Below are 13,735 nucleotides of genomic sequence, written 5' to 3' on the forward strand. Positions count from 1 at the left end.
GAGAGAGAGGAAAAACAACAGTGGGAGCACACTGACCACCAGGGGGCAGCTCCTGTGTTGAGCGAGAGAAGCGCATGTGTGGGGAAATGGTTTTGAAACTTCTAGAGTAATAATACAAAAGTAAATAATTTAGAAATCTATAATGCCTCCTTAGTGGTAGGTGTTATTTTAATCTTCAAATTAAACTAACAGACAACAAAAAATTAACCAATACAGCCCTTTGCTAATACAGCCTTTGATGCAAATGTAAGATTTTTATAAAATGAAAAGAACTGGTAAGTATATGGAGTCACATTTATCTAATATTCTAGGTGTGTGACAATATGTACCTGCTGGATACTTTTAAAGGAGGCGAGTAGGGATGTCATTCCTGACCTGCTGGAGACACCTGTCTCTGTTCTCTGTTGGCCCCATCTAACTGGCAACCATGCTTACCTGGTTCCAGATGGTCCCTGGTGAATTAGTCACAAGTATTAACCTTTTCCATCCCCCTTTCTGCTACTAAATGTGTACTAAGACTGTTAGAAATCTTTCCATTCCAAAAAATATGTATTTGCTCTATTTAATTCAGTTATAGCTCAGTGTGCATGAAAACCAGTCTCTCTCTAAATTTCCATCACAATTTAAAGTAGTATTCTCTTGGCGTGAAAGTATTCTCTATCTAAGCAATAGCAACTAATATTTATTGGATGCTTATCCATCTTCCAAATGAGTTAATATGTGTCAAGAGCTTCAGTGAGCAGTCATTCTGATACCATCATTATTTTATAATTCAATGACTCTCCAGGCTTCATGTAAACTGTGTTTCTTACAGCATTCACTTGGCATATCTGTGAAAAGGAGGGTGGAAATGACTGAACAGGAAATTGTACATTGGGAATCCAGGGTCTGGCATGCACGCAATGAAGATATTTCTGATTATTAACACTGATGCTGATAAGAGGCTAAAAAGAATTCCAAACAAATGAGAACCTGGACTTACTACATTAAATCATTTTTTTCAACTCAAACATTCCTTCCAAGTGTCTTCTGCCACTTACTAAGCTTAGCACACACATGCAAACAACTGAACTTGTGGGTCTTCAAGTGGCTTCAAAGTATGTTTCTACTGCAGTTGATTTTGAAATTGTCTTCGAAGACGTTTCTCTAAATGTACGTCTCGGCCTGGTGCCCTGGCATCGCCTTCTCTGATCACCAGCTTTCTCCCTCAGCCCGGCCTGAGCCCTCTCCCAGTCGGACATCCCCCAAGGAATCCTTAGCATTGCCACCACCACCACTAGGCTAGCTAGCCGTGAGCCTGGCTTCTGGCTGAGTGGTGCTCCCCCTGTGGGAGCACACTGACCACCAGGAGGCAGTTGCTTTGTTGAGCATCTGCCCCCTGGTGGTCAGTGCACTCATAGAGACCGGTTGTTCCCCTGTTCAGTTGATTTGCAAATTAGCCTTTTATTATACAGGATATGACTCACTGAAATTAGACCATTTTAAAAATATAAACTTAGCAACTTTATGTTGTCCAACTAATACATGATGTTATAAAAAATGAAAAACAGGATATATTAACTTTTTAATCAGCGCATTTACTATATTTAAAAAACACACTCAATATATCCTTCTTTAACTCCCAGACACCTTTTCAAGGAGCAGTACTTTGAAATTTAAATAACGGGTTCACTTGTTAATTTAAGAAGGTATAATAAATGTACGATCTTCTTTGTATTTATAGACTTTTTAGATGCTCTTCAGTATATAGTTTTACTTTTTTCTAATTAATAATTAAGCCCATTGCTTTAAATGCAGGTGCACTGCATCTAAATATATAGTGCGCATATTATTTGAAAATTCAACTATTTAATATATGATTTAAATATTTAAAATTATTATGTTACTATTTTAAAAGTAAACTCATTCTATGTTTCCCAACTAGATGTTGCTAGACAACCTAGAACAGTGATGGCAAACCTTTTGAGCTCGGTGTGTCAGCATTTTGAAAAACCCTAACTTAACTCTGGTGCCGTGTCACATATAGAAATTTTTTGATATTTGCAACCATAGTAAAACAAAGACTTATATTTTTGATATTTATTTTATATATTTAAATGCCATTTAATAAAGAAAAATCAACCAAAAAAATGAGTTTGCGTGTCACCTCTGACACGCGTGCCATAGGTTCACCATCACTGACCTAGAACATTATTAAGATCAAAGCTCTGGTTTTGTGGCTCATGCTTGGATTCACCACCAATGTTCTTCTCTTAGATTAGTCACAGATAACTGATAGAAGTCTGAAAATAAGTTAGCTAAACTAGAGTGATCCTTAAAAACATGTCAGCCCATGGTATTTCTCTGCTCAAAGTCCCCCTGAGGACCCTACCTCATTTGGCATAAAAGTTAAAGACCCTACAATCCCCTTCAAGATTCTGCATGATTAGATCCTCTGACCCCGGTTTCTACCATTTTCTCTCACTTGCCTCCTCAAGCACAGCAAGCACACTTGCCCCTCAGGACCTCTGCACATAATCATTCGTTATTTTTGCACCATGGTTTCCTCTCTTCGGGTCTCTGCTCAAATATTGCTTTTTAAACTGAGGCCTTCCCTAACCACTATAATTCAAAATTTGAGCCCTTATCCCCTGACATTCCTATCTTTTTTCTCTCCTTTTTCTCCATAGCACCTATTACCAACTGATACATTTTATGTGTGTAAATATGTATTTATTTACTTATTGCCTAATTCCCCCTTCTGGAATGTTCACTCTAAGAGGACAGGACTTTTTGTTTTATTAGTTCATTGTTGTATTCCTAGTGACTGGAAGAGTACTTGGCACAAAGGATACTTTATAAATGACGCTCAAATGAATGGGTGAGTGAATGAATCTCTCTCTGATTTTATTAGTTATAGATATAATCTCCCAAAGGATCATTTTCAATAATTCACAAAACAAAGCAACCACAAACAAGCAACCTGGTTTTTTAGTAGAAGGTTAGAGAATAAAAGATACATTAGGTATAAGAAATAGTAACGTAATATTTAAAGTAACACTTGCTCTAGACAGCGAGTGAAACTGCAGGAAAATAAACTACACTAAAGTCCAAGGCTGTTAGTTCACAAGTGCAGATTTTACCTGTTCTATCAGGATACCTCTCAAGTGCATATGACTTTTTTTGTGATAAACAAAATCATGGAATCTAATTTATATAGATTTATTCTTTAAATGGCTTCCTGATATTGACTATCTAGGATACAAAGTGAGCATAAACTGTGCTAATTTTACTTTTAAACAATTATGTTTGGGGTATTTAAATAATTCGAGGAGTAAATTGGGAATAGTTTCTCAATCTTTTACGAGAGAAGAAAGACAGAAAGAGAAAACATCATGGAAAAGCTGGTTCACCCGGAAGTGTATTCTTCTCTTACCTTGATGTGCTGGATTCCACCCATGTTCATCCAGGCCTGTGCTTGATCTGGATTTAGTTCCACAGCAGCTTTATAGCTCTAAATATATAAGAAATATCTTCAGGTTGGGAATCAAAAAGAATCCACCTTTACCAACACATAACTGTGAAAACTACTTTCTTTGTATGTGACAATCTAAATGGTTAAGAAAATGAACAGCCACTTCTGGTTCACAGGGGTTCCATTTATTTCTATTAATTTTTAACGCTGATGAGCCTAAAGTAGAGGAAACGGATATGTGTAATTTCCTTGCAGAGCTAATGTTTAGACTTGAGAATGAGACGCCTGCAGGGAATCCGGGGGATTTCTATTATAGTGAATCATTTCCCCTTGGCCTTGACCTGCAAGAACTTGGTGCTTTTTGGCCTTTTTCACTATAAATGGAGTTTGTAAGGACTATATATATATATATTCATAGGAACTTAGTTTCCTAAACGGCTTAACCCTACAAGATCACTGACCTGGTTATTTGGTCTATGCTTGAAATCTTGCAGGATGCTCATTACTCCTTTAAGGATTTCTATTTTACTAGGGGATAGTTTTAATCATTAGAAAACCTTTCTTTTCTTTTTCTTCCATATGAAAGTTCTTCAATCTTTGAAGAGAATTACTTGACCCTCGGATACTTTTTTTGTGCCTAAATTACCTGTATCCGATTAATTTATATTTGTGAGGTATATTTTTAATATTTTGTTTGCTGTTTTGCATCAAAGGCAAGCTCACCACTGAGTCTTGATTTTAAGAGTAGTCACCTTAAATATAACTAAATGTTATGAGTGTTGCCTTTACAAAGTGTTTAATTACAAAGCTAGGTATCTGTGTGTGTGTGTGTGTGTGTGTGTAGTTTAATACTCCTTGCTATTTTCATTAGCAAGAAGGCAACTGACCAGATCCATAAAGTGATGAGAATCTGTTAAGAAACTATATACTGTTAAAAATCCGCTTTAAAGACTTGAAGAATACGTCTTAAATTTTTATCTACAGAGATAGGGTGTAGTATAGATGGGGTATAGATTCAAATCCTGGATCCATTTCTTATCCTCTGTGTGACCTTGAGCAATGTCATAACCTCTGATTCTCAGTTTTTTTTCCAACTGCAAAAGGAGACAATGACCATGACTTTCTTATATGCTTGTTGTGAATATTAAATTACTAATAAGTACATGTGAATCATACATAAAAGTGCTATCACATTTTAGCTGTTACTAATAACTAATGGCTGTACTCTTGTTTTCAGAAATCCAGCTACTCTATGATGAGTATTTGATCCACTGGTCAAGCAACTGATACTTTTGTTTTCATACAATATATAAGATACAGACCCCATGTAAATATTCATAATTAAATTACTAATTATTTAGTCATTAAGCTGTCCTATTAGTTACAAATAACTTAAGAACAATGGTGTAGAAAACATTCATAAAGCAAGAGAAAATGCAAGGTTCTGAAATATGCCACCATTACTGTTTGAAGGGTCTAATTTTCCCCCAATTATCTTCACAAGTGTTTTTCAATCATATTTTAAAAGTCACCCACAGTTTACTTAAAGAAAAAAATTACATCATTTGAGATTTTATTTCCCATGATATATTTAGTGTCATATTTTTACTACATTAATTCCAAATTGTGGCTTTACCAGTTACAAGGGAGATGTCTGGTATCTGTAACATTTCTACTCATATTTGTAAATGTCTTTTTTATTTCAAGTTGGGCATCGGTGGTATTCCAAAGCTGTACATAGTGAATACCTGTAAGATCCATCATACTGTATTTAGAACACAGAAGGAATCAGACCCTTTGCACACGGGTACAGCCTAACTGGGGAGTAAAAATGCATGCACACAGCACACAGAGGGGTCAGGGAGGGGAGCAAGAAAGGATCCAATACAACTTAATACATGGCCTGCTCAAATGACTGGTGGAGACATTAGTGTTTTCAGCATTCGGTGGCATCATGGTCACTAGGAGAAAGGATGGTCCAGAGAGCCTCCCAGGGAGGACGACCCAGGCTGTGCTGGTGGATGAGTGGGAATCAGCGAGGGGAGGAGAGGGGGGTACAGGGCCATGTGGATAGGTCCAACGCTATTCAGGCACTAGATCAGCTGGAAGAGATGGGATTGAATACAAACAGAGAGAAAAGGAGACAGAGGACACACAGAGAGAGACAGAGAGAGAGGAAGAGAAGCTGATATGAGGGCAAAACATAGAATGCGTCAAACAACAAGTTAGAGATGGTAATTCAGGAATTAATGCAGAGTTATCACAGAATTCTGAATAATCAAAAACCAGAAGCTCAATTATAAAAAATAAACTTTTAATGTCCAGTTGATTAATCAGAAACTTCACAAACATGCCAATGATCTTAGATTCAGGGAGTATTAAATTTCAATTCATGAATTTAGTAACATAATTTGATTAAGTGTATGTACCTCAAAAGCTTTGTCCAGAAGGTTCTGCTCTCTTAGTTGATTTCCTTTTGTGAAGAAAAGTTCAGAAATGACCTTTGGGTCCTTTGGTTTCAGCTGGAGAGCCTTGTCTATAGAGTCAAGTGCCTGTATGGGTTGGAAATTAAAACAGAATAAATGTAGACTAGATAAAGGAAAACAAATTTAAATGATAAAATTTATACCTTTTTGTTCTTTTTTTAAAATATTTTTCCAGGTCCTCTTTTTATTTTTTTTATTAAAATTTTTTATGGATTTCAGAGAGGAAGGGAGAGGGAGAGAGGGAGAAGGAGAAACATCAATGATGGGAATCATGGATCGGCTGCCTCCTGCACATCCCCAGTGGGGATGGAGCCCACAACCCCGGCATGTGCCCCTAACCAGAATCAAACCCTGGACCCTTAAGTGTGCAAGCTGACACTCTATCCACTGAGCCAAACTGGCTAGGGCTACTTTTGTTCTTATGAACTAGCAGGGGTGGCAAGTGACAATCAATTCTTAATTCTCTTTAATGTTCTCAATAAGAATTTAGCTCTGATGAAGTAACTTCCTTATGCTCTAGGTTTCCATTTATATCAGTGACAATGAAATGTCCCTGAATCACTTTACAGGGAGGTTATATGATCTAGTTGAAAGAAAACAAAATAATTCCCTGACTGTGTGCCCATCTGGACCCTCCCATAGCCTCTGCTTCGGTGCCTGGTGCTCACTCTGCCCTCACCACACACTGCTCCAGCCCACGCACCCAGAGATCTCTTCGAAGCACACACCTGATGGTGTTGCTCTTCTGCTTAAAACCCCAAGGCTTCTCCCAGGATAAGGAACAAGACTTCTGTCCTGGTTCCTAGCCTTGAGGTCTAGTCCCCAACATACTCTGCAGCCATATGTTACACTGCACCCTGCTCCCTCATGCCCATCCCTCAGACAGGCTAATCGCTATTGCCACAGGGCCTTTGCATGTGCTGTTTTTCCTGGAATGCTCTTCACTGCCTACCTTTTGTCTAATAATTCCTATTCATCACTCAGCCCTCACTTTCACATCACTCTGCAGGGAACCTGACCTCCAATACCACTCAGGTCCCCTGATTATATTCTTGTTAGGGACCATGTCATTCTTCATGATATCGCTGAGCACAGCTATAATTCTACTACATTGATCTTGTGATTACCTGTCCAATCTCTGTCTCCTGTAAACTCCTGTCTACTGTAAATTCCTTGAGGACAAGGGTGATGATTTTATTTTGGTCATACCACTTTATTCCTGGTGTCTACTACAGTGTTTGACATGTAGTAGGTATTCAATCAGTATTTTGTTGAATTAGTTCATGAGTTTACTGGTTATGTAACCTTTAAAATGGAGATAAACAATAACAGTTGCAACACAGGGTTAATGACCTGCCTTACAGGCTTGTTGTAAGGATTGCATAAAAAATATTTAAAGAAAATGGAAAATGATAAAGTATACAAATGTTAGTCTTTATCTTTTCTAGAGTCAGCTGAAAACAAACTGAGATAATACCACATAAAAATCTTCAGACCAAGAGTGAGCTAAGCCCATATTATGTCAGGGGATATCTTAAGAGTTAAAGGGATACCTGTGAAAAGCACCCATGAGATAGGATATGCCAACTGATGATATTCAAGACAGCTCAGCCTTGTTACCGTGCAGCCTGGAGCCCATTTAGGGGCTCCCCATTTTCTACCTACAAATCCAAGAAACTCCAGTGTCCTCTGTACCTTGTTGTGCTGCTCCTGCTTGCTGTAGATTGCTGACAGCAGGCGATAGCATTCAAGGCATCCAGTGTCCTCTGATACAATGTGATTGGTCATCTTTTCAGCTTCTTTCGTCTGACCCATCATGGCCAAAACCTGAGCCTGCAAAACCACACTGACCTTGGCTTAGAGACATTTCATTATTACCTCATCAAATAAAGCATCCTTGAACGGAGGCACTGGGAAACACCCCAGACAAAAGTGCTGAGCACCTGTTTGTGACACACAGACAGGGACAAATCGCCACAGCATCGAGGCTCTAACTTTTGTTGCCTGTTATTTATGTATGTGCATGCATTTCCATGTGAATGGCGGGAACGTTAAAAATATTCAATGAAATGACTTGTGCCTTTTTTAAAAGTTGACTAAATATGTCAAAAGAGAAATGATTTCCTGTGTTTGTAACAAGATAAGTGTCATGTACTGAAAATCTGAGGAAAAGAAGTATTGATCCAAGGTTGAAATAAAAAACATTGTTATTGTTAATTTCCCTGACTTTGAAAACCATACTGTGGTTATGTTAGAGAATGTCCTTATTCTTAGGAACTATATGCTGATTATTTAGAAATCAAAGGAATGAGGCCTATAATTCTCACGTGGCTCAGGAAGAAATGACATCAATAATGTGTATATGCACACAATACTTGCCTAAATATGCACATGTATACATATATGTCATACACACATACATACATCCATGAGAAGGTGGTAAACAAATGCATAAAAATGCTGAAAACTGCTCAATTTGGGTGAAAGAGGATACGGGAGTTATTTAATATTCTTGCAAATTTTTGCAAGTTTAAAATTATTTCCAAACAAAAATTAAAAAGTATTTTTAGCATCCAGGCCTTGTATAAATGGCTCTAACATTGGTTAAATGAATATTTATAACATGGATCTATTATAGCAATTCCGGTTCCCGTTCTGAGGCCTGCTGACCACAGCTCCCTCAGCTGCATGCTCTGTGTCTGTTCCCAGCTTCATGTGCGTAGCCCACGTACTCACCAGGGCCAGGCGGAGTTCCCGGTGAGAAGGCTGAAGTGCCGCAGCTTCCCGGTAAATCTGCAAGGCCTCTTCATAACGGCCCGTGTTGTAGAATAGTGCTCCCAAAGGCGACAGGGTCTCCGCTTTGCGTGCCACCTTCAGGGCGCTGAGTTTTAAGAAAGGCGGATTAACACTTTTCTTCTGGTAGGTACACTTCCGAAGGTCAGAACTTAGGGATGGCTGTCCAGGTTTGAGATTTTGTGCCAATATGATCTTTGTTCTTATATCAAGAAGCATGTTTAAACAACATCGCAGTGCCATTCTCTGACTATATGAACATCTCTAGTGGCCTAACAGGGTGGAAACTGAGCCCCAGGGTCTATTCCAGCAATGGTGACAGACTTGTTGTGATGTATGCATAATATTTCATTTATATCCACTTTTGAAACTGCTATTGGTGCTTTGGGTTGCAGTCCATCACTTCAGAAAACAGTGGGAATTAAATTCCAACCTTGGTTAGCACCATGTTCTAACCAGCGGGCAAGAAAGTCATTAACTGGGATACCCCTGACAGTGTTGCATTGTTCTCTTTGGCGATAAGAATCTGTATTGCCTGCACCGGCAAAATTTGTTAGCATTCTGATAATATACCTGTCCCAATGAATTAAAAATTTGATGCTGTGGTCAATAATATAATAACAGTACAGGGACAGGTGGTTACTAGCTTTATCGTGGTGATCACATCGTAAGGTATATAAATGTAGACTCACCTAAAACTAATATGTCAAATGTACTTAAAAAAATTAAAAACATTTTTTTAAGTTGATGGGCAATTGCAGAGGTCTTTGGGCGACTTAAAATTGAAAGAAAAGACGTTTACCGTTTGTACCACTCTTCAGCCATGCTGTTGTCTCCCAGGGACCTGTAGAGCCTCCCCAGGTTCACCATGGCCACGTCATGACTCGGGCTAAGTTTGATGGCCTGTTGGTAATGGGCCACTGCCTTCTCGGGAGATCCTATAACCAGAGGTGCGTGAGAAGAGCAGAACATGCCTTAATTATAAAATACACGAGGGCTTTCATTTCTCTTCTGATGTACATCATTCTTCTTACAGAGCCATGCCATCAATTATTCAGCGTGTGAATTACTGTGCATTCGGGCTTCTTCTCCTTGCCACTGCCTAACTTTGAGCCATTTAACGTTTCATTCCCATTTCCAGAGAAATTAACAATTAAAAAGCAATAGAAACAGGCCCATTCTTGCACTCCAGTATGCTCTGCTTGGGGCTCTCGCCCCTCCCGGTGATTTTCCTGTTATTCTCATTGTAGGTTTCATGATTAATGGCCTTTGGTTTCCAGCAAAAGCCTCACCCAGTTTCTAAGGACCACCTACACCTGGCCCCCACCTGCACCTGGTCCCACTGGTTACTCTGACTGACCCTTACAAGAGACATAAATATCCCGCGTCCCCCCTCGCCCCCTGCTGATGCAGTTTTGGCTTCAGCCTTTCTGCTAGCAGATATAACAATAAATCTATAATTCATAATTCTTTACCCCTATTGGCCTCATGCATTCTTTCTTCAGCGACCCTGTTTCTTTTAATATATATATTATATATTATTAATTTTAGTCAAAGTGCTTTCTGGCCATTACCCTAGCTAATATGATGTGTTGAGATTATCAGTGGTTGTTATTTATAAAGATGTGTTGCTACTCATTATGCAAAAACATGGAATTGGCTATTATAGAAAGAAAACTGTCCTGAAGTAATTTCTAAGTGTCTGTCTCAATTACTATACTACAGCATCGCACCTGAGACACTGCTTTAAATAAGAATGTATTGCAGGAAGAGATTAACCAAGAACATATGCTTATATGCATAATCCATGGACAGAGACAATAGTGCGGTGAAGGCTGGGGGAGGGGGTAGGAGTGGGTTGGAGGGGGGCAATCAGAGGAAAAAGGGGAATCTGTAATACTTTCAACAATAAAGATAAATTAAAAGTAAATAAACAAATTAGCATGTATTAGCTGTACCTAAAAATATTTTTAACCACATATTTTTAGAAGGCATTAATTTTAAAAAAGTAATGCCACCTTGCATTTGTCCAATATATTGTACATTTTAAAACACTTTCATTAAGTGGTCTCATATGATCTTTGCAGGTATTTTTGATGTTATTTAGCTGCCTATTGATACCGCGTAGCTGCCTCTTAGGACTTAGGACCTATTAGGGTAAACAAAATTATTGCTTGCAGATACAGACACTAAAGTGCAAAGACATTCAGAGACTTGACAGGGATCCCAGGGCAAGTGAGGGTAAAGGCCAGAACTAGAATCAAGTCTCTCTAGTCTGAGAAGGTTCACCACAGAAGCTTCCTGTGAGAGTATGTCTAAGTAATGGAGCGGTAGAAGAGTCTAATGTTTAGATGGAGTGGGACGTTATGACCCACACAGGCATCTTCTCAAGAGAAACCCACCTTTTTTGAATGCAAGTTTAAGTAGGAGTGCCAGATTACTGGTGATGGGGGGAATTGCACCAGTATAAAAACATAAATATAGAGAAAGTGGTGGGAAGGTACATAGTATTGTCAGTGGTGTTTATTGGGGTGGGGTTTTTTGTTGAAGTAGAAGGAAGAGGACTAGATCAGGCCTATGGGCCTCTTCCGGTGCTTACATCTTTGTGTTATGGGCTTTATTATGATGTTGCTAATGAACCAGCAGGTGGCACTACAAAACCATTTTACATGTAAAAATATGGGCAGTTTCTAAGTGTATCACAATGTAAATTTATGTTCTCTAAAACAGAAGAACTTCCAACATCCTCCAAAACAAAACCCTTTAGAATATTTCACACTGACAAAATGATTAAAATTAACTTTTACTGCAGGGCCGGTAGCAGGTAGTATAATAGTTAATGGGAACAAAGTAGTGCTTTTGCATTAAATTCAAATGTTTTTTTTTTAAATCTTTTATAGTGTTCATAGCATGCCAACAGTATATGGAGCACAAGTCATAAAGAAAACAGAATCCCTGCTCTGTCAAGTTTTGCATTAAATAGGATGGAGTAAGTGTGTTTTACATAGCACTGTCATATAAGAGTACTTTATCAATTACAATAATACAGTTTCTGTAACGTATACCACATGAGGAACAATATAATAACTCTGGAGGCTTTTTAAAAAAATCAGTTGCAGAAAAGTATTTACCATCTGCTAGTAACGAGATTCAGAGCAGGTTGTGCATCATTGTAGAGGAACATTTCATTATCATAGATTTATAAACTTGTATAAATGGTACTCAAAGAAGAGCCATTAAATCATCAAGACTACTTACTGTCTCCTGGGGAGTTTCCCTAAAGATATGATTATAAGAACTGGGCACTTTTACTGAACTGAGCCTGAAGATTTAGATAAATGACAGCTCCATGGCACACTGTGACTGTCAGTGGTGTTAGCATCCTGCCAAGCCCAGTGAATTGTACTTCCGAGGCATTATTTGGGTGGTTGCCATTTTGCTCGAGAGCATTATCTAATCTCAACAGAACAGATTCTCTCTAATTTCACTTACCAGTATCAACTAAGAAAACTCCATAGTTGTTGTGTAAGTCTGAGCTATCTGGACAGTTCTTTATTCCAGCCTGGTACATTTCCTCAGCTTCCTTAAATCTCTCCTTTACAAGAGAATAAAGAAAAATAAATGAGAAAGTTGAAAGAATTAACAATAAAATGAATAGAAGTGAGAAAAGCAGGAAAAAATTTACTGAGCACCTATTAATCAATAGGCACTGAGATCAACACGAGGTACTCTTCTGAATTAAAGTCAATGATAACTGCATACACGCCCACAATTCATACCTGTGCTTCGTTCCTTTGTGGCAAACAGCTGATGTCCACTGAGATACCTGGAAGGATTTGCTCTATAGCTGGAAATAGCCTCAAAATGGTTGTTTGAATGGGATGCCCTCCACCCAGTAAGTCTCTGGATGAAAATGGGTGACTCATCAATATAAGAATACTTCCTAGGTGGCAATCTGACTGGGAGACAGAGAGGCCTGGGATAGTTGTCTTACAGCTGCATTTGTATAGGTAGTACTCTTTTTAGCTGCACTGTATGGTTTATTTGGAGAGGTTTGTGGGGGGGGGGCGCGGAGAGTGGGAGGAGAGGTGGATGCAGATTATGGGAGGCTTTGTCATATCCCTTCTTTTTTGAAATATTTCTTATAGCCCACCCAACTATTTGCCACTTTCCTTTATCCAACCTGTGCTTTCCATCTCTAAGCTATTCCTTCCAACAGGAATATACGTCCCCTCAAAGGCATGCCTGCAACTCCTACCTCTGTGGCAAGGTCCAAGTCAACCACCACTTCTCCAGTGGATCATTTTCTAATTGCCCTGATCTACTCTCTGAGCATTCACGGAACATACTTTAATAACTCTGAATTAGCTTTTAAGCACTTCTTTTTCTCTACAACCACCTTAGATTGTCATGTCACATACACCTCACAATGTAGAAGGTAACAGATAATTAATGAATCGACGTTACCCAGGTTCTAACAATTTCTCACAAGTAAACAAGTTCATAGTTCCCTAGTACTATTGTAAGGTCAGGTGAAAATAAATGATTTGGCATCAAGCACATCACAACTTTTCCTTTAATATGCTTGGAACGTGGACATTTTCTGTAATTTTATCACAAGTTACTACTACCAAGCATTCAACTCAATGACAAGGGAAGGTATGGCATCAGTTTTCTCAGACATGACACCTTAAGCTTGTGAATGAAAATGTATTGAGAGCACTCAGCATAAGCCAAGAAGCCTAACTCTGCTTTGACCCAGAAAAGTAAAGACAGTTTACCTTCTGCAGAATGACAGAGGCCATTTCTTCAAATCCACACATTGAAGTACCATTTTGGGAACAAAGTGTGGTTTGAATCTGGCAAATTTCACTTATCTAAATTATAGAATCACTAGAGGGCCAGTGCACAAAATTTGTGCATGGGGGGGGGGTGGTGGTGGATGTGGGGTCCGTCAGCCTGGCCTGCACCCGCTCACAATCCAAGACCCCTCAGCGGATGT

At 38.8% G+C, this 13,735-nt stretch overlaps 1 protein-coding gene across 1 annotated transcript in view; it reads right to left on the reverse strand.

Annotated features, from left to right (window-relative positions):
* Nucleotides 1–13,735, reverse strand: part of TMTC1 (transmembrane and tetratricopeptide repeat containing 1) — a gene marked incomplete at its 5' end in the record, with an annotated part of 261,806 nt that overhangs the window by 2,244 nt on the left and 245,827 nt on the right. Inside the window, 6 exons of the mRNA XM_006769654.2 lie at nucleotides 3,416–3,493; nucleotides 5,884–6,006; nucleotides 7,636–7,773; nucleotides 8,677–8,821; nucleotides 9,536–9,671; nucleotides 12,226–12,328. Of these exons, the coding sequence (XP_006769717.2) occupies nucleotides 3,416–3,493; nucleotides 5,884–6,006; nucleotides 7,636–7,773; nucleotides 8,677–8,821; nucleotides 9,536–9,671; nucleotides 12,226–12,328 (723 nt within the window). The remainder of the gene's footprint in view (nucleotides 1–3,415; nucleotides 3,494–5,883; nucleotides 6,007–7,635; nucleotides 7,774–8,676; nucleotides 8,822–9,535; nucleotides 9,672–12,225; nucleotides 12,329–13,735) is intronic.

The sequence above is a fragment of the Myotis davidii genome, unplaced genomic scaffold (genome assembly GCF_000327345.1).
Source record: "Myotis davidii unplaced genomic scaffold, ASM32734v1 scaffold163, whole genome shotgun sequence".
NCBI classification, from domain to species: Eukaryota; Metazoa; Chordata; class Mammalia; order Chiroptera; family Vespertilionidae; genus Myotis; species Myotis davidii.